Source organism: Punica granatum, chromosome 6, assembly GCF_007655135.1.
Source record: "Punica granatum isolate Tunisia-2019 chromosome 6, ASM765513v2, whole genome shotgun sequence".
Lineage (NCBI taxonomy): Eukaryota > Viridiplantae > Streptophyta > Magnoliopsida > Myrtales > Lythraceae > Punica > Punica granatum.
The window spans coordinates 15,478,448-15,499,913 of NC_045132.1; the positions used below are offsets into that span (position 1 = coordinate 15,478,448).

At 36.5% G+C, this 21,466-nt stretch overlaps 2 protein-coding genes across 3 annotated transcripts; both read right to left on the bottom strand.

Annotated features, from left to right (window-relative positions):
- Positions 1 to 369: 369 nt before the first annotated feature.
- Positions 370 to 3,242, bottom strand: LOC116209854. The gene is made up of 4 exons (XM_031543585.1): positions 2,762 to 3,242; positions 1,942 to 2,067; positions 1,017 to 1,552; positions 370 to 900 (listed from the first exon to the last, which is right to left on the bottom strand). Exons 1-3 carry the CDS (start codon positions 3,140 to 3,142, stop codon positions 1,502 to 1,504), a joined length of 558 nt encoding a protein of 185 aa, XP_031399445.1. The 5' UTR covers positions 3,143 to 3,242; the 3' UTR covers positions 370 to 900; positions 1,017 to 1,501.
- A 4,945-nt stretch (positions 3,243 to 8,187) lies between these two features.
- LOC116211910 (E3 ubiquitin-protein ligase SP1) lies at positions 8,188 to 13,313 on the bottom strand. 2 transcript variants are annotated; one of them, XR_004157776.1, is made up of 11 exons: positions 12,964 to 13,313; positions 12,807 to 12,859; positions 11,893 to 12,017; positions 11,708 to 11,803; positions 11,372 to 11,509; positions 11,191 to 11,256; positions 10,577 to 10,689; positions 10,381 to 10,491; positions 8,968 to 9,052; positions 8,768 to 8,870; positions 8,188 to 8,556 (listed from the first exon to the last, which is right to left on the bottom strand). XR_004157776.1 is itself a non-coding variant. In XM_031546449.1 (11 exons), the coding sequence occupies exons 1-11, from the start codon at positions 13,035 to 13,037 to the stop codon at positions 8,454 to 8,456; spliced, it is 1,026 nt and encodes a 341-aa protein (XP_031402309.1). In that variant the 5' UTR covers positions 13,038 to 13,309; the 3' UTR covers positions 8,188 to 8,453. The 2 variants fall into 2 exon arrangements, 1 of the variants encoding a protein (XP_031402309.1); XM_031546449.1 differs by having other exon boundaries at positions 8,968 to 9,011; positions 12,964 to 13,309.
- Between the last annotated feature and the right edge of the window lie 8,153 nt (positions 13,314 to 21,466).

Sequence of the window (21,466 nt, forward strand, 5' to 3'; positions counted from 1 at the left end):
TTGTTGAGTTATGGAGCCGAAGTACTGTGATTCAGTCTCCGTGTTTTGTTTTGTTTTTCAATTCGGCCCATTGGTGATGTAATTAGGGTTTATTCCCTTTATAAATAGCAGCTTATATCACTTGTAACTCTAACTCAAAAATAAAAATAGTAGAATACCTGACTTGGCGGCGCCCTCAGACGTAGTCAGAATTTCTTCTCTAATGAACTGAATAATCAATTTCGTGTGTCCTTTTTGCTTTTCGTTCATATTTTCTTCTACTATCGTATATTTTCCGTAACATTTGTGTAAAATTCTCATTTGGGCCTACACAGATTTGAGCCCATTTGCAACCCAAAAGCTTAAGCTGATAGGTTATTGGACTCAAGCTTTATATAAGCTTGTGGTTTTTTTCATAAATTTTTTATGTGAGACAACATATCTCAACATTCTGTACATGTGTTAAATAGAAAGACAACGGCACATGACTAAACTGACCCCCTAGAATGAATGCATGAATCTGAGCCCAACGAAGTAGAAAACACCTGTTTTCCTGTTCGAGCAAAACGAGTTTCCTCCCTGAGTTCCTTCTGCTTCCTGATCAATTACTGGAACAATGAGACAAAAGAAACTCCAAAGCTAAGCCCAAGCCTCTCCAAGCTCTCTCTGCAATTAATCACCATTCCTATCTCTGCTTTGAGAAAGCAGAGCAAGTCACCAACATTGTTGCCAACATACTCGGTAGGTTCCTGTCACTGCTGGTGTTCTTCAAGATGTCCCGGAACTCTTCAACCTTGTCAGTTGGGACCTCGAACTTCCTGGTCACCTCCCTTGGATAATGACTCGCGGTCAAACTGTAACTTGTTTGCATAGATCTTCACACCATCTACTTGCCATGCTTTCAATGAGAATTTCTGATACCTACAAGCAATTCACATAATAATGTTTCAGCATATTCATGGATAAACTTTGCATATCGGAGGCAAATGAAGATCTAATCGTATCAACACCTTAAAAATTTCCAACATGTTATTTACCAGTTTCTGGAAGAAATCCATACAACCCTGCGGCCGAAGATGGAAATGCTTGTCAAAACACATTTATGTCCTCAAGTTACCCCAAAGAAGCATGGAATCTATAACTCCATTGTTGGCCTCCTTCTCAAATTCCAATACCGACTCGAGGGACCTCATCAGCGATCCATGATCAAAATTTTCATCTCCAAGTGCAACGGTTAGTAGAAACCAACTCTAAAACAAAGAAAATATATCGTAGGATTCTCGAACCTAACATTATAACAAGTACTATAAGATGATTGATATTTGATCCAATCTGTTTGAGGGTTAGTGTCACTACTGGGATTTGAAACAAACTTGAACTCCGCAGTGAGGAAGGCAGACAGCCTTATGGAAGAAGCTACGACGCAATGAATGTAAGCTGGAAGCTTTGTTTCCGCAAATCAAGTCCCAAAATCTTTTTTGCCTTCAACTTTGCCAGATACTGTTTCCAGTAAAAGTTCAGCCTACATCGCTGTTGCCGGACCGAGAGCACTATCTTGGGCAACATTAAGAACCTGTTGGGAAACAAAAGGAGGAATATTAAGATAATTAATGCCAATAAGCACAATATAACATTGTTAAAATGACGGGATTCGCATAATCCATTTAGCGCATTTAACTGTCTGCTGCTTCTTAGCCTTCTAGATTGGTGACATGGTGATCGGAGGGTTATAGTTAAGAGTGGAGAGACACAGGGCGGCTGTAATGAAATATTAAAATTCGCCATGTAAAGGTTGAGATTATTAAGTGCATGCAGAACTGCCAGCAGTAATATATCGAGCAATCCAGAAACAGAAATTTTCTCACATAATTGTTGTTTATATACGAGTGCACACGCAACAGAACTTCACTGTTGTCTAAAGACCAAGTGATAACGCATGTAGTAATAGAACTCCCCATTTACCTTCAAGAACGAATTACGCTTTTCTGATGATTTTTTCATAGCTCGTTGGCAACTAGAGATGGCATTCCTGGCATCATCATCATCGGCAAATTTTGCTGCTGATTGAAGCCTAACAAATAGGAAGATCTGCAGAGTAATAAATGTGTGATCCCTGATTGTTCGACTTCCAAATTTTAATTTCACATAAACTAAGAATCGGAAGGTGGAAGATTCTCCCTGCAATTTCTCAGCAACAAAACTGAAAACTAATAAATCATTCTTTGGATAAGTTGAACCAGTATGGTCCTCAAGTACATCATCATTCTATTGAACATACCACAGACGAACACTCAGTCAACTGGGCATTATCAATTATCAGAAAAGTGAGGATTTAGAACATTGATACTGATCCTCGACTTCAAATCAAGATGTTTTGAGTTGGGTTTTCATTAACAGAACTTTTCGTACATCTTTTAATTTCCCCTTCCTATCCTTTCTTAGACCCACCAGCTTAAAGTAAACAGAAAATCCGCCCGACACATAAACCAGACAAGCTAATCTGAAACTGCCATAATATATATACAGCAGGCAAAGCCTTTGTTGGGAGACAAATTAGGAGAAGAATAAAAAACTATCTCAAAAATAAGGAAAAAAAAAAAGGAGCTTTTTTTATTGCCCAAAAAAAAGAAACAGAGAGAGAGAGCGCTTATAACTCGCTTCCTTCATCGCTTGTTTTGTGGATTAAAATTCAAGCCCCCAACATATTTAATATTTAAATCCTTCCTCATTTAGGGGGAACAGTTTTCCCTCCACCGATGCTTAACGTGCTCTGAAGCTTCACCTTCGTCCTACGGATATAATCGGCAAAACGATTGCTGCTCCCTGGTTCCTTCTCCACTTTGGCCTTTCCTCCACCGCGGACTGACATGGCTCTTATTCTGAGCTTTGCACGGCTTATATAGTCTGAGACACGATCATTGATATCGACCGTCTTGCTTCCTGGACTCTGATCTAGCGACTCGACTTTTCTGTGGGGATCCGATTGGTGCACAGCTGGTTTACCGGTCAAGATCTTCGCCATCTGCTTGGACTTGGATCCCTTCCTTTGATGGGTGCTCCTCCGCTCGATGGAAGGCTCCACTTCCGGGCTAGCAGCAAGTGAAATCTTTGGTGGGTTCTCCCCATTCTTGGCCGACCCGACCTTGAGACTATGATTTTGCATCGGTTGATTATGAAAGACAGCTAGGGAAAAGGGACTTGAGGGAGTGCGGAAATTGATGAATGAGTAGGTAGAGATATATATCACAATTTTCTTCAAGTGCTGGCATTGGGTGTTATAAGTCTTATTTATGGTTCGTAGTGTGAAAAATTATCTACCCTGCACATTTACCGGCTAAGATTCCTATTGAACTTTGTAAGTGCCTCGTGATAAATTTCTGATTTGTAATATGGAATATTATGAGTAGAATTGCAATATGGGAGAATATATGCAAAATTACATATTGGTAGAAAAAAGGACGATACATAAAATTAAGAAAATAACGAAATCTTTCTTTAAAGAAACTAAAATAGGTCTGTAGGAAATTTTTTAAAAACATGTCTAAAATTTGTATTACAAATTAAGAATTTTAGTTTATATATTACCCATAAAAAAAAAAGCCCCATAGGAAGCTCATGGAGACACATGCCCCTGCATTATTCTCTTTTTCCATCTGTTTCAAAATTGTTTATGTATTCAAAAACTCCTATAAATTTAGATAATCATTCACTTCTGCCCTTGCATTATTCTCTGTTTAATAAAAAGAAATTCAAAATTGTTTATACATTCAAAAACTCCTATAAACTTACATAATCTTCCACTTTTGCCCCTCAATTTTTTTCCGATATGTTTGATGACAATTCTCATACGTTTTTCTCTATCTCTTCCAAGCACTCTTAGAAATCAATTCTAAAACAGGCATGTGCTATGTACAATAAACAGTTTAGATTATGGTTTTGTTTAAAGGTTATGGATATATGTTTTACCCTATTGTTGGAAGTTCTTTTAGATACTTCCAAGTTCCAACTAACAAATATGATCATTCATATATCGTATGTCAATTGGAATTCTTAAAAATCATTTAACCCCATTTCAAGTATAACAAATCAAAATGAATCCAAATAATATTATATATATATATATTCCAAAGAAATCCATATTTTTATATTTATATCCATTCAAGTTTTCCTTCTTTTTAATTAATACCATTTATCATTTTTAATTAGTATTCATTTTTATCAATATAATACAGAATATATTTCTCGATTTAAAAGTACACTCAAATGCCTAGATAATATAAGCTTATAAAATATTATATTACTTACATGATACTCATTCTTTCATTTGCTGCAATCGTTTAGGTGCTTTCTCGGCCATATGGTAATAACATGGGATGAGCGAAAAGTTTCTATTTCTCGTGATTGTCGTGATGAGGAGACAGTCCTGACCACTGAAAGATTTCTTTCCCACCGTGGAATGAGTGTATTCCATCGGAATCAATAATTGATTATTAATTGTGGTAAAAAGAAATAATTGATTATCACTTAGAAGCTTAGTATAATAATCTTTCGGTGAAAAGTATAATAATCTTTTTAGCATAAGCATAAGGTTCACAGAGTACTAATAAAGCCGCATTCCCTCCAAAAGAAGGGAAAATGGAATTTGTCGGCCCTTACCTTGATTTGATTGCTAGGGGGATCACATTCCTCTCATTTAGGAGCCAAGCATACAGAGCCCCAGCAGGAATAATCCTAAGGCAAGAGGATTAAGGAAGGAATCGGGCGAATCGTTCTATTTAGCTGACTGGTGAAAGCACTTAAGAAAGTTAATTGAGCAAGAATCACAAGGTCAATGCATTAGGTTTGATCAGTCGATCTGAATGACAACTCTACATATTCGATATATTATTGTTTGTAAAAATAGTAGAAACTAGATAACTAGACGAGGACGCACACATTGCGCGGCCTGCATAAGTTTCCATTCACTATGTAATGCATAGGCAAAAGGGGAAAATTACCACGGTTGTTTGTGGCATCTGTGCATTATTTGGGCCCGATGTTAGTGGAAAATAAGGAAAAAGTACGGATCATGAACTACACTATAGAAAATAGATAAAGGGGGAAGAATTAGTTGCGGGCTTTGCCAAGCGAAGTAGTGACAGCCGCCGAACCCTCAGTGGCCAACGACCAGAATTAGAATATTCTCATAATATTCTAGATAACTTTTTAATAATTTCAAAAATTTTAAAAATAATAAATAAAAGATAGAGAAGGCATGTCGGTAATGAGGGGATGACCTACGAGGCCACCAACACCACCCCTCGATCAAGAATGTAGAACACTCGCAGCATATTCCGTGAAATAACCATTTAATAATTTCAAAATTTTGAAAAAGAATCAATAATATAAGAATAATGTATAAATAAAGACAGAGAAGTCATGGTTGTCACGGCCCTCTCAGCGAGGTTATCAGTGGTCATTGAGGGCTTTTTGGCGCCCACCATCCCTCGGCGAGGCCCGCACTTTCTCTGTCTTATATGTTATTTATCATCATCATCATCAAGATTATACTTTTATAAGAATTTGAAATAATTATAAAAGTTAACAGAATATTTCAGTGTTAGCATAGTGAAACAGGGCGAGTGTATATTTTTCCAAGAGCGGGGTTAAGTATCATTTTCAAAATCCATCAAGTGAGGGGAGTGACATTTTTTTTTTTCCGAAGAATGGAACGCAAAGTACCATTTAAGAAAATTCCGAGGAGAATGTGATTTACCCTAAAACTTAGGTAAAGGTTATTCTATCATTCCAACTGATTTTCAACAAAAAGTATCATATATTTTCTTTTAATCTCATATATGAAAAATAGATACATATAAAGTCACCTTCGTAAACAAGTTCGTTATTTTAATTATATTCATTTGTTTATATGATTATAGTTCAACGCAAAAAAAAAAAGAACATATATTCGTTCATACTATTATATCTCTTTATAAATCTCATTCCATTCCATTCTGGTGTACAAATTGTGACCTTAAGAGAACGACGGAGATTATTTTTGGATGGAACTTGAAAATATGAAAGTGATTATAACTAGCACAAGTGCTTTTACTCATATGATTTCTCAGAAATATCTCTTTGCATCTTATACAGCCGTTAATTTCAAGGTTATTGTGAAGATGCGTGATGATGGCATGGCGAATGTCCTTGACATTAAAGATACTCGTTTAGTGGTTCAGAATGGATCAAATTGGTTCTCAAATGTGCGAAGCATGTTGCAGATATCCATCTTAGCTATCAAGCTAGTTTACGATGGGTTTCGCCGTACGTACTTTCTTCCACGGCTAGTGAAAGGAAGTCTTCAACTCTGTACCTATTCTGCATATTAGGCTCGATCATGTGAGTGGGAAAAGGGTGGGTGTGTTGCCAGTATTGTCAAAGGCATTTCCAAAAGAGAAGAGTACTGCTTATCGTTGTATTACTGGAATCACACAGCAACCACCCTCTTCGCATAGTCGAGAAGAGGGAGATTTGTTGGGGCCAGTTTCTCATTAACGCGAAGACTGCCAAAGCCTATGTGGATTTAAACTCTCGTGGATGATATCGGGTTTCAAGCCGATATTGTTGATCCTTTTGAGCATCCACTATATGAAAGAATTAGGGTACCTGGATTACACAGGAAATATACCTGTAGCATAGAGCTTTGCAAACGAGAGAGATCGACAAACAACGGCAAAGAACATAGGCATTTGCTCGATCGGTTCTAGTATGCTCATGCAGTTTTGAGGAACGCAACAGTCGGAGGACCACACACCGTGAATCAAACTAACAAAATTGAGAACTGAACGGTGGAATTTTGCACAAGATTGCAGCAGACTGCGTTTTCGTTCGAGAATTTAAAGTCCCCTGATTTGGTGAGATTATTGGGTTTGATATTAGAAGGTTTGTGGGTGCTCATGGACCGCGGTTTCATATCGAAGAGGTTTCCGCGTTGAATTATCGATGCTTTTTTTGTCACGATTTCTCTGCTTGATTGATTTTCTTCAAGGTTGTGATAAGAAGGGATAGAATTTTTTATTTTATTTTTTTGATAGTTGATTATGTTTTTTTTTTTTTTGTGATAAGAGGGGATAGAATTGATCATGTTGTGTTTTTTTTTTTTCCTATCCTACACAGCTTCCTCATTCTTTGAGTACCTCTCTTTTTGTCTTGAATCTCCCTCATATGCAGCATTATCTTAAGACTATCAAACGATTATTGTAAAAAAAAATACCGATATGGGGTCGGCGATCATGTACGTGCCACTGTTAGATCGACCGTGTTTCAGATACATCCCCACTTAATCCTGCATATGGTATGTCGTCCCTGTCATAGTGTGTACCTTTCTATTATAGTTTTATTTCATACATCGACATCGAATGAACACGTTGGTTAATTAACGATTTTCACGATCCACTTGAAGTCGGTTAACAAAGTAATATTGTTTTGCGGTACACCATGTAGAGAGAAGTATGAAGCAAATCCCCTGCCTCTTCTCGGCGATTGGCCTCCAAGGTTATGGAAAAAGGAAGACTGCTCACACTTCATGTTGCAATCCGAGTCCAATTGGGTTCCGACAATTCCGTTGCACTGATCACTGACTTGTTTCACGAGTTTATAGTTCATGTATTGCAGTCAGTGGTATTAAGCACAGTTCCGCACTGGGCATGGCCATAAGCCGCCGCATCTGGGAAAGGGGACCGACAGTAGTAGTCATCTATGGTGGTGGGAGTTCTTGATAGATAAATCCTTAAGAACAAACTGCAGACTGAACCAACAAGGGTCTACACTGGTATGTAGCCGGATTGCAGGCGAAGTTGCCGTGTTGCCAGCCCCGTCAATGATGATGCTATTGATGCAAATCGAGAATAGCACGACCGTGTTAATTGTGATTGTTGAAAACCTAGCAGCTACAGCTATCTCTCTTTCGAGTCTGATTGTTGGCTTCTTTTGTAATATCTATCTGCAGATGATAATCCATATTATATGACAATCGTGTGAGGTCGATGTTATGTCAAGCACCCCTCGAGTGATTCCCCTTCGAGAAGAGTCAAATGCATGCCATCTATGCCTGAACTAGCGGATTCACAGGAATAGATCCATCCGGTCTGCACAGTGGCCTCACGGCCACATGGTCACAGACCGCCTAGCAATAACACACTATTGAGAGGTTATATAAAAATGAAAATATTGAGCGCCAAAGAAGGAATACATAACCCAAGACAATATCCAGTGAAACAGAGAAGAATTTGAAGAGTTTGCAGCGAAGTCATTCGAATTTACAAAGGCTTTTCTTAAACTATTTCTCGCCATCCGAATTTACAGTTAGACAAGACCACCAAATTGAGCTTTAGACATCCAATCAGTTCGGGCCATTCAAGGCACAATCAAAGTTGACATGAGAATTCTATTTCGGTTAGGAGAATCTATGACCTCGAATCCAGAGGAAACAAGTCTCAGTGGCGGAAAGTCTTCACAGCCTGCTCGATCCGCTTCCGGCAGAGAGGACAGTTTGTCAGGTGGGAGGAGCACGCCATGCAGCAGCACATGTGCCCACATCTTCATAGATAAACAAAATGAGCAGGCCAATTAGTAATGCATCCATCATCTATGAATAAGGAAACCACACACTCACTACACGCCTATGAGAGAAATTTCTTAGGTCGACAAATAAAAGGAGCGTTGAACACATCATAAATGCAAAAGCATGTAATAACTGCATAAGAAGTCTCCACTAAACAACAGAAAGTAGAAAAGATATTGTGCTTACGGGACAAAGACAGCATTATACTCCTGCTCTAGGCATATCACGCAAAGGTCTGGCATTAGCCGATCTCTCTTTGAAGAGTCCGATCCTTTCTCAGCCTTTTCATCTGCACACACAAACCAATAACAAATTTTATGATACAAGTCAGAAATATTCAGTTGTTTGGTCTCGCTATGCCATGCATAAAACTGTAATTTACCTACCTTCACTATTTTGCCCCGACTTTTTAGCAGTAGCCTCGAGCACCCTGGCATGAAGAGAAGAATTAAGCACCTCTTTGCACATAAACTGAGGGGCAGATATACTTTAAATCAACATGATGCGCTTGATCTCTTAACTAAAGTAGAAATCCACCGTGCAAGAAGAATAACTACTACGATATACTTTAGAACCTGATCTTTTTAAATGGACACAGTTTTTATAGTCTGTACTTGGGTGAGTGGTTGTACATATTTTCGTTATCAACGATATCTTACCACTTATCTTTATAAAAAAAGAAAAAAAAATCTAACATTTAATAATTAAGAAAAGAGATGTAATTGAACAAACAAAAGATGCAACGAGTTTCAAAAAGAAAGTTGCTAGAATATTTCTAACAATGATCTTAAGCAGCTAAGGCTGTCCCTGGAAACTAGAAATTCAACTAGAGAGTCTAAAGAACATCTTTTGTCTGCAGGAGCATATCTGTTGATTGATACGGACAAAAAGAAGGTAAGGAAATTGCAACCATTGGTATTTGCAACTGACCTCTGAAAGGCAGTGACAAAAGGAAGAAAGAAATTGTCAAGATGGGCAAGAAATGCTAATAAAAGGCTTCATCTGTGCTAGTGTATTCTGTCAAACCCCTAAGGTCCCCTTGAGTATGCAGGAATGGAATGGGCTCTAGATGGTACAGTAAAATGTGATGATATTGAGTGAAAAATTGTGATTTTTTTATGATCATTACAAGATTAAGGAACATAATTATAATATTAGACTTAGTTACCAAGATATCATTTTGTATATTTGCACAAAAAATAGCATGAAACGAGGGAATGACCATTCCTTATGTATTTTGAGGGAATACTCATTCCATCAAAGTGAAGAATAAATATTATAACGAGGGAATGTCAATTCTAACTCATATAAGTGACACTAAATAATTCTATGGAGTTTGAAGGAGAAATGCTATTCCCCTGAACCAAATGGGATCTAACAGTACCCACCACCCATCAGACAAGACACAGAAAGTGAAACATTTATAAGTGAATAGATGCAGACAGACAATACAGTTTATTTTTCAGACAAAAGAAGAAACAAGCGAAACATTGGAGAAAAGCTACTTCTCCCATCATGAGGAATTACGACCATCCTACTGGACTTTTGACTCTTGACCCCTGTATCAGCTACGAATTGATGGGAAATCTGAGGGGAAAAAGCAATGAATGCAGATGGACATTTGTAAAATTTTCAACAGCATTGCAAATGAAGAATGGATGATTATTTTGAGTAGTCAATCAAATTTGCCACTCAATTAAAGTACATGCCTGATATAAAAGCAGTAAATTTCTTTTGTCATCTCTTTTTAATCTAGCATATGGTTATCAAGTAATCTCATCTTTAAAAATTTAATTTACCTTCGCTGCAACTCCCAGCGTCGTCTTCTTTCCATGACATATTGAACTCCTCTTTTCACAATCATGCAAACTCCTAAGACTGTCATACCCATGGAAGCATACCGATACCACCTGTCCAAATAATCCCACATCATTGACCAAAAAAGCTTCCTAGGTACATTACAAGAGATGACGGCAGAAAAGGTATAAGTGATACCTTGCCCATTTTCCAAGGTTCACAATCAGCTGATCGATAGTTTTAGGAGAGACATAAAATGGCCCTTTATGTGGTCGCTGAACACGAACTGTCCCAACATCATCTTTGACAGCCTGGTCGAGGTCGAGAAAGATAAAAGACAGTTGGCCTCGATGTCATACCCATAGAATTCCATAACATTTACCAAGTTACAGAACTAAGAATCTAGTACACTGAGGCATCTATGTCAACAGCAATTCAAAAAATTTGATTGACATTGACCAATATCCACAACAATGGTTCATGGTAAAGTGACTTGAAACATTAAAAGACAAACATAAGAATCACGCAAGGAACTTCAACTGGGAATCATTTTCTGCCTCCGAGTAACTCTATCAATCAATTGAAAAACCTGATCCAGCGTCTGCATACAATTGTGGTCCAATAACTTTGGAAACTACAGCAGAATAAGACTATAATATTTCCAATAGATTCAATAGTTGAAAAATATGAATAGAGCCCATGAGAATGTATCCATTGGTTCTAGATGATATTATCCAACTCCTTTTAGCACACGACTACATCGCCATCTAATACTTCCGAAAACATAAAAGAAACGAAAGAATCGGTTGTACCTCACCAACAACCGTCAGGGAAGAACCAACTGGAAGCACCCGTTCAATCCTCTTGATTCCAAGCATCTAATTACAGGAGGAAAACACATGAAAATCACCTATGACCTCAGACGATCTTGCCTTTTAATTTTACATACACTAATTAGATTAAAATGTAACAAGACAAAAGAGTGCCACAAACCTTGAGACCTTGAAGATAATCCAACGTTCCACGGACAAGGGATCGTCCAGACTCTTCAAATACTTCACTAGCAACAGTTAGTTCAAAACCAGAGGCCGCTCGAGCCCCTAACACATGGACATGACCTGTCCCATCATCCTATGAATATGAAACAGAAAAGGAAATCTCTATTAAATTAAACCTGGTTTACTGACCTATTAACTTTACTGGGAGTAAAATTAAACCCTAGACTTCACAAACAATTATAGTAGCATAAATTTGATTGACATATGAAACTTCCATGAACCACAAAAATTACAAGAAAACAGAATGACAAAGGCAAGAGTTATATCTCACCAGGTACCAAGGAACCTCCTTACTCATAGATAACATCAAAGCCGAATCTTGTATCCAAGAACCAGCATCATTGTGTTTCAAGAAATGTTGTTCTGCCTGATGATACCAAGAGGAAACTTCAGAATTTTTTGCAAAAGTGAAGAATCAACTACATGCATAACTAATAACTGAAAGGTCACAATTACCGTTGCCTCCACTATCACACCTCGTAGACCACTATATTCGCAGTTAATTGGTGTGTCAGAACCAACTCTCCCGGTAAGAGTAACAATCAGCGGTAACACTTTACATTCAGTATCCAGTAATTGTGCTGCAAGCGGAAAGAGGCAAACAATTCAATATACGGAGGGGGGAAAAACAGTTGGGGAAGGGGAGAGGGAGAGAGAGGAAACAATGCCACTGCAGGAATTCAAGAAAGGAGAAATTCTCATAAAAAATGAGCAAGTCGGGGCTAAGCATCTGTAGAAGAATAAGCGCACACTATGCATAATTTCAATAGAAAGCGTGGAGAACATGACAGAGATCCATCATGACAACATCTATTATCGACCTGTCAAACCTCCTTAGCATAGATATATACTCCTCATCACATCTGATATATCAATATAGTGATTCCATCACATAAAACACCATTCTACTCTATCAGTCTTGCAACTTTTTATTAGTCTAAAACCAAAGATTCCTCCCAAGAGTAATTTATATCATTACACCCAGTGACGAGTCCTCTTTTAAGTTATGATCGGTCTTTGTTCATAGCGCCCTCCCACAGACTTTCTCAAATACAGAAACCAGTTTCAGGGTTACAACCTTCCCCAAAGTTTAAAACTTTGAAGATGTCTCTGCTTTCCTCTTTAGCATCAAATTACTCACATGAATCCGGGAAACCCGGCAAGCCTTCTCCCACGTCATTCTTCGCCAATGCATGAATTGCTCAAGTCTTACACAGACTAAAACAGTCACTCGAAGCACTAAATCTAATTTGAACTCAGAAACTGGGCAAGTTCAAAGCTTGAGGGAGGATCAAGCCAACAAGGAGACCGCAATTCACAAAACTGATCAATTCGCCAATCACGCTCCCACAGAAGGAGACTGCACTTACCCAATTCCTTCAATTGGTTGACTCGAAGAACCGATTTCAATGCCTCCGCATCCCTACAGCCAAAAGCGAGCAAATCAAACAGATGAATCAAAGTTAGTTTCTTCCTATGTAATCAGACAGATTAACTAGGTTGGGGTTAAGGAGAAACAAACAGAACCTTCCGCTGCTCCTGCCGAGGACGTAGAGAGCTGCGGCGCTTAAGCAGCAGCTAAGGCCGCCCCACGGAATCATTTCAACGCAGTCCTGTTTATCATGTGCAAAGGAGAAGCGATCGCCCGCCGGCGAGAGAGCTCACTGCCGCACGATAAGAAGAGGAAGAAGGGGCCAGAATCAGAGAGCTCGACGAAGCATTGAAGCCAAGCTGCCGGCGCGACTGAAAGCCGAAGTTAACAGAGCCGAAGAAGGAGGAGAAGAAGAAACGGGAGGAGGAGGGGGTGGGGGAGAGAGAGAGAGAATCAGATACGAGTACTAGAGAAGAGGGACGAAGCAAAGCAACTGTGTGATTGAGAGCCAGAGAGAGAGAGAGAGAGAGAGAGAGGGGGGGGAAGTGAACCGCCTTTGGGTGGGGGAGTCATGACCGTACTTCCGGTTCATCGGACCGGCGGTTCTCTGGCCGGTCTATTGCTCTCTTCCATGATCGGTAAATTTCCGCAGCATAGGAGGCCAGTAATAATGGAGAGAGAAATATTACGCTGCAGAATTTCGATAAATTAGATATTGAATGGTACATACATGATTCTACATCAAAAAAAAACTATAAGATGAGAATAAAGAAAGTCTTTTAGTACTTATTTTAATACTGATGGAAAGAATGGCATTCCGTTTAATATATAACTCATTCTCTTTTTGGTTTTTTAAATACTGTTGGCAGCGTTGTTAGAGAAATCAATGAATCAACTAGTGTTGTATTTGCAATCTTATATCTTAGTTAATTTTTTTGTGAAAAATATTTTTTGAACGTATTGTGAGATACATTTTAGAAATACAGTCGAATGATGACTTGAAATATTTTTAGTTGGCATTTTTATAAATTATATTAACAAATGTATCAGTGATGACAAAGCTCGTGAAATATGTATTATTGATGATGATGCCCTGTAATTTGAAAGTTGTGCGAGTTTTGTATTTCTCTCTATTTGCTTTAAATTGGATATATCTAAATTATAAAAAGGAGAAGAATGGAAGTTGATGTAACATTCATTATCCCAAAATGCCCATCACAAAGTAAAACTAATTTTCTAACCATTAAGTCATTGGAAGTTGAAAGGATGATTTGGTAAATTCATGTTCTATGAAGTTTATTTAGTTTTCGAATAAAAATTTTACTCTATTCAATTCAACTCTATTATATAATAAATTCAACATTACAATCATTACTGTTTTGTCTTTTTCTTTATTTTAATAGTAATATCTCGGTCATATTTTTTCTAAACATTTTTAAAATTAATTTTTTAATAATAAATTTCATATATACTTTATATCTATATATACATACATATATATATTCTCATTCATTCATATATTTTTCAATACATGTAATAATTATTTTTTGTCTTTTCTTATTCTCAAAATTGAGTTAAGATAAAATCTTAACTCAAAAACTAAGGACAAGCTAATAACTTACCCATTTTTCCATTAATTTCTCTCACCCATCTGTCTCTCCTCTGTCTTTCCCACTCACACTGTTCCCTCCATCTTTTGTGTTCTTTCTCAACATTTTCTTATATTAATTTTTTATCTAATATTAAAATTAATGAATATCTTCTTTTAACCTCTAAACTATCACATTTTCATATCAAACTTTGGATGAAAATTATGAGGGTAGCGTTGTCATTTTATTAATAAATTTCATGCGTAGCATAGGTTTGCGTCTAGTATTTATTATTTGAAGAGGGAAAACAACTAACCATGTATATCAATTTTTTTGTATTTGTATATATTGTGTGTATATTTTTTTGTTATTGTATTTCTAATTAATTAATGTACCACGGTTTCGAAAAGTTTGAGTGTTATCGGGAGAAATAACTGAGACAACAAATATGATACTAATTATATATAGTGTATGTTAATGAAAGTAATAGTTGTAACTTTCAATTGTATGGATCCAAAGTGGCGATTCATCGCAAGCTAAGAAGTTGTAAAGTCCTCTATTGTATGAATTAAAGGAGAGCTTTGATTGAGGAGTCAGAATTAACATATGGAATTAACTCCAAACCTCAATAGTCAGAATTTACTGTGGGTAACAGTACTACATATATATATTGATTAAAATATTCATTTATTTGAGCCTCAATTCGGGGCTGAGTCCGTGCATTATTTTTTTGGTAGACTAATCAATTTCTTTTCCCATAAAAAAAGACACAGAGAGTCGAAAAATTAATTATTTTAATAATTTTAAAATTAGTTGAGACATATATTATACGACTTATTCAACCATGTCGTATTGGCAAAAAAGCGTGTAATAAGGCATCTAGTATAAATAGAGTATACTGAAATTTCAATATCAATCATAAGTCTATCACATAATTATAAAGTAGAATAATTGTTTTACTCCATGTATACCGAGAAAGTGGGGAATTAATGAAATAAAAATTAGCTCATACAAAAAGCATTATATAAAAAGTTAGTATTTGAACATTTCAGAATTTCTTTTCAAAGGCTTTTTTATATTGAACTTATTTATATGCAAATTATTTTCAAGATTTTCATATTATCAACGTTTTTGTTGTTACTGTATTTATATAAATGGAAATACTCATGCATAGTTTGCGGATGCCGAATTTATTTTTTTCCTTTATCTATATAACTTTATCCATATATAATATATAATTGTTGGGTCAATCACTGGGTTAAATGCACTTGAACTCCACCTTTTCTCTAATGTAACATTTAATTAATTAATATCTAAACTGTGTTTTTCAGACCAAGGATGTAATGAGGCCACTAGGTTTCATTTGGGGAAATTTCCACTTAAATATCACGATCTAATGGTCATTAAAGGATCAAAACTCTCAAATCCAAGGGTTGTCATTATTTTCTTATTAGGGTTGCGGGTTCAGTGAATTTTAGGAAAAAAAGTTTCCCTCGCCCAAGATAGCACTTTTACTTGAAAAGTGTCATGTGTTAGGCACATGTCATTCAAATTTCATGTTGTTTTGACTTTGGATCTGTGTCGAAAAATTTGTGCCATCATATGGGTTGTTTTTGGACTTGTCTGAAATAATCGTCAATTCTGGACCAAATTCTCTTCATGACATCCCAATATTTTTTTATGGGCACGTGGTTCAAAAATTCAGAGTCTCTAGAAGTTGTCATTGCGCAAAAATACGACTCGAGTGATTTTAGAGGAATTATTTCCTCCAACTGTTCAGGACCTGTTACTGTTCGTGGTTGCGCGCAATATTCACTTCAAATTCTCATTCTGTCGGCTCGGGTGGATTCTCAGAACTAGATATCCACCAAAACGATCCTGACTCGATTGTGCACGTCATGGACTCAAGAATTGTGCAATTTGAATCCGAATCGAATCCAAAATGTGTGATTATATCTCAAACTGGGTTGTCTCGGATCTACCTCTGTGACATCCCAGCTTCCGAGAAGTTTATCTCCCAGCTCCGATAAGCTATTGGGGTGATTTGTGTGTCCAGACATGCCTGACTCAATGAATTTCAAGGGAAAAATAGTTTCAGCATGAATCGATTCCGTTAAGTCGGCCAATATTTATGAGGCGTTTGGTTTCAGAGTCAAAGTAACTTTGATTTTGATTGTGGAAAAGGACAAATGTTGTATAGTGTGTTGAGTTAAAGTTAAAGTTGACTTGGGAAATGTGTATTTTTGTTGTGTAGTGGGTTGAGTTAAAGTTAAAGTTAAAATTTTTGTGATTGTAACTCTGAAAACAAACGGGCTATTTATAATCTCCAAAGTACATAGAAGTAGTATTTTTGGTCTTCATTCTCTAAATTGGAAATTTCGATGGGTCATATCTCGGGATCCATGATAAGTTATAGGCGCCGTGAAAATCCAGAGTGGATCTCTCGTCGTGCCCTATCTAACATAGAAATTTAAAATCGATCAGAATCCCGATGAGCGAAATGTCCGATTGGCCTTGACAATGTTGACTTTTAGTCAACAGCTGACCTATGTTGACTAATATTGATCAATTTTGACTTAACTGATTTCGCTTCTTTTATTGCACTTTGATTGTCCTTGACTAGAGTCGAATAGTTTTCGATCGTCAAAACAAAGCATGTCCAAGGTTCTACATCAGTCAATGGTAACTTATCGTCGGGTCTTCCAATGGCCAATTTTAACTTTGACTTTGACCAAATTTGACAGTTGACCCTCGCTTTGACCTTCATTTACCAAGTTTGACCGGGTTGATTTTTATTTGTTTTTCTATATTTCTTGTTCTGTTTATTTCAGCTTATTCTGTTTCTGTTCCTCGAAGCCCCTTTTCTTCTGATCTGCCCCGACTTGACTTTTTTGTCACCCTTGGCCCTTTTGCCCCTGGCAGCCTTTTCTTCTCGTATGAGATCTCTTTACGCCTTGAGGCAAAATGGGATGTCTACAGGAATATGTTGATTTTATCAACTTTTACCATTTCTCTCAATATATCAGTGATTTAAACTGCATAAATCTAATTAAAATGTGAAAGATACTAGCCTGTTTGGTTTTACAATTCGTTTTTAACTGTACTCCATTCTACTACACTTAACTTCACTTATCTTCAATTCAACAACATAATTATTACTTTTTTTTCCTTTTTTTAAAATTTTTTTAATCATTCAATTCAATTTTTAATATTGAATCCCTTTAACTATTCATTACTTTTTCTACCATTCAACAACACAATCATTACTTTCTCTCAACTATTTATTACTTTTTCCACAATTTAATAACACAATCATTACTTTTTCTCAACTATTCATTACTTTTTAACACTTTTTTTCATAATTCAACAACGCAATCATTACAAATAAATTAAAACCAAAACTCAACTCTAATCAACTTTAAAACCAAACACAATATAAATATTTTCCCAAATTTGACAACCTAATTTACCATCGTGTCCAATAAAAAGAGTCATCACGGGTTGATCACCACTGTTTAATTGGATAGATGCAAGATCTATAGAGACGTTTTATCTCAACATTGACCGCGAAAGAAGTCTGAGTCGCTAGCTAGTGAACCACTTTAGCCCTTTAAAGACTCAAATATGAGGGATACGATTCAAGAAAAGTAGAAGAAGAAAACAAGCTGTTAGTGTCCTGCTTTAGAAAACATTAATTTGATAGATAGGTCTTCTTTTACTAATTCAAATATTGGATAGATTTGAAACTAACCGTAAAAGTTCGGCCTTTCTACATGATTGACCTAATTTTTATATCCCCCCGATACACAACCCTTTGATTCAAGTTATTAGTCACCTTCTACTCAATGTTCCATGTTGCTGTTTGATGAGTAGGACAAAAAATCTTGATCAATTCTCAGCACCTGGAAGAAGAGTTAATTAACTACTGGCAACAATTCTTGAGATAGAAGAATTAATATAGAGTGGACAACACCCGTTAGGGATAACATTCAGAGCCACAGGCTATTATTCATTGATGCGTAGTCACGATAGGAAAATCATCGAGATTTCAATTCATTTTACATAGGAAGGATGTTATAACTATGCACTAAAAAATTGCTCATATAATAGTAGCTGGATAGTCTCTTTTTTTTTTTAAGTATAAGTCCAGGTATTAAGAAGTTCAATAGGTCCCGACTAAGCTGGGTCAGTCCATTAAGGAAATGTAAATTTTCTCTATTCATAAGACTCGAATCTGAGATATTAATTAAAGAAAACATGTATCAAACTACTTGAACTAATCTACATTGGCAAAGCACAAATGTCTTTGAATATGGTTCTGTTATTGGATAAATTGTTTGGAAAGTTCCAATATTTTATTGTCAATGTCAAACTTATCACAACAATAGAATTGTCTGTAAAAACAAGGCCTATGATTTGTAATCTTTTTTTTTTTGTCGAGTTATAAGGAAAGCTTATGGTCTAGTACAATGAAATGAAAATCATAAACATCTAATGGCACACGTAATCTCATTTGAGTAACGAACCTAAAACCTTTTGGTCATTAGTCGAAGATGTACGCCACCACGCTACACCATTTTTTATCTATGATATGTAATCTTTGCCAACATGAGATTGTTGACAATAATTCTTTTTATATACTTTTTTTCATCTCTATCTTTCAAATTTACTTCTTTAAAGAGTTGGAGCGACTCAAAATGGACTATCCCAATAACTTTGAGGAGGTTACCTTTCAGGTCTAAAGCTGCAAATGACCTTGCCATGGATCCAATGGTCCAGTGTTGCCCACGAGTGGCTCTCTTTCTAAAATATGATGGTGAATTATTTATCATATTTTAGAAAATGAGTAATATTAATGTATTTTCTTAAGTTTTTGCAGTTTTGATTGATTATTATGGGGATAAAAATGGTAAAAATTGATGAAAAATTAAGTCTCGTATTTGTAAACATTAGAAGCCATACACCTTTTGTACAAAAATTCAGAAGTTGGGACAAATTTCTAAATAGATCATAAATATTGGTTTACACAATCAATAATTAATTGTTAGTCCTTACTTTTCTATTTTTGTCTAATGAAAACCCTTAGTATGAGACATGTCATCAGTTGTCAATAAATACCAATTAGCTTGATTTAGAAATTACCTATTTGGTCTCAGTTAAGAGTTCCCCAAGATCGAAGTAAATGGATCCCCAGCTCAAGAGCTTGTGGTCTTGATCAGAACTTCTTCTGCAATAATTAATGATAAAGAACCCCTAAGCCAATGCAATGCAGGTTACTTGTTGGTTTTGGGCTCCTAAGGGCATGTTTGGTTCGCTAGATCCAAATTTCATTCCCTACGTATTTCGTGCAAAATACGCATTCCTTATTTTGGGAAGCTAATTATGCGGAATAGGAATTCCCAGTCGGACCTCCCATCAAGTTTTCATGTTGAATAAACATTCATCCCCATAGACATGGTGAATAGCTACTCCCCATTAACCTCTCATCAGGAATATAAGAGAAAACCTGAAAATACCATCCAATTTCTTCTCCAATTACAAAGCTGAAAACCTAAAAATCAGGATCGTCTAGAAACTCCTCCATTCAGCCAGAGAAAATCTTAGAGCACGAAGACCTTTGATGGCCCTGATGAAGACTAGATCAATGTTGGGATCATCGATCTAGCTAGGCAAACTGCCGAGTACTCGAGATCCCCAATGGTATCATGTACATTGTCACACTCCCTATCTTCCAAAAGTGCCTAAAGGACGAGCCAGACACAGCAAAGCGACAACCCAGGAGCAAATTCCTCACCTACAGGGAGACAGGAGACAACTATCTTGAGGCACATCACAACCTATAGGCCAAATCGGCGAGACCTGGGAAGGCAACCTGATCGGGAGTCAAAGGATCCATAATACCTGAAGCCCTACGGATCAAAATTGACGTTGGCATCGTCTCGCGATTTCATCAAGAACCATCTTTCTTCCTCCAGCATCATTAGCCACTCCTCCGAGCCTTGTCTTTCTGACCGCCCGCTGCCCTTTCTCTCTCGAGACTCTAATTGTTCCCAGGTATGTGTTTTTCCGATCTTGCTACTATACAGATTGTTTTCTCTTCTTTAGGGGAGGACAACAAGAGACGTTACAGATAACAACAATTAACATATGAAGGTTGATCTCGATCGTTTTCCCTTGCATTCTTTAGGAGCTAACACTCTATTTGATTTGTGAGTTATGTTTTTAAAATTTTAACTATAACTTTAACTATATTCACTATACAATAAAAATCAACAACATAATTATTACTTTTCCCATTTTCTTCAATTTTTTTAACCATTCAATTCAATATTTAATACTAAATTCTCTCAACTATTCATTACTTTTTTTACAATTCAACAACATAATCATTACTTTCTCTCAACTATTCATTACTTTTTTTACACTTTTTCTCATAATTCAACAACACAATTATTACAAATCAATTAAAATCAAAACTCAACTCTACTTAACTCTAAAACCAAACATACCGTAAGTGCCTGAGGAAATTGAGACATAAAGGACCAGAACTGTTCTCGTTGGTATAATGTTATAGAGTGCCGAAAGACCCAGCAAAAGAGAACCTGTAGAAGGAATCTAAAATAAGGATACTTTCAATTAATTTATTGCCACGAGAGCTAAGAAGGATAAGGGTGGAAAACTTTCTTTTCATTGTAATTCAAGAAAAGCAACCATTTTTACATGTCTCGACAGGAAGCCGCAGCTTCGAAAAAGCAAAAAGAACAGAGACAATGATGTTATGGATCACAATGAAACTTCCAATTTTTCCCAATTTATTAAGGTCATGTGAATTGGTTTCCAGTCTAACTAGATAACCAATCACCATACTGGAATATATGTTCTATGGTTCATGCTTTGTTTACATATGCTAGCTCCTGCTATTATACCGTATTATGTGGTGTATTTGAATCCTTTTTGCAGTTATAGCTTACTTGAGTTTGTACAATAAGAACAAGAAGAGGAAAATCGTTGTTCTAACTATGTGTATTCAAATTTGTATTATATTAAGAAATTTGATGGGCCAATTATT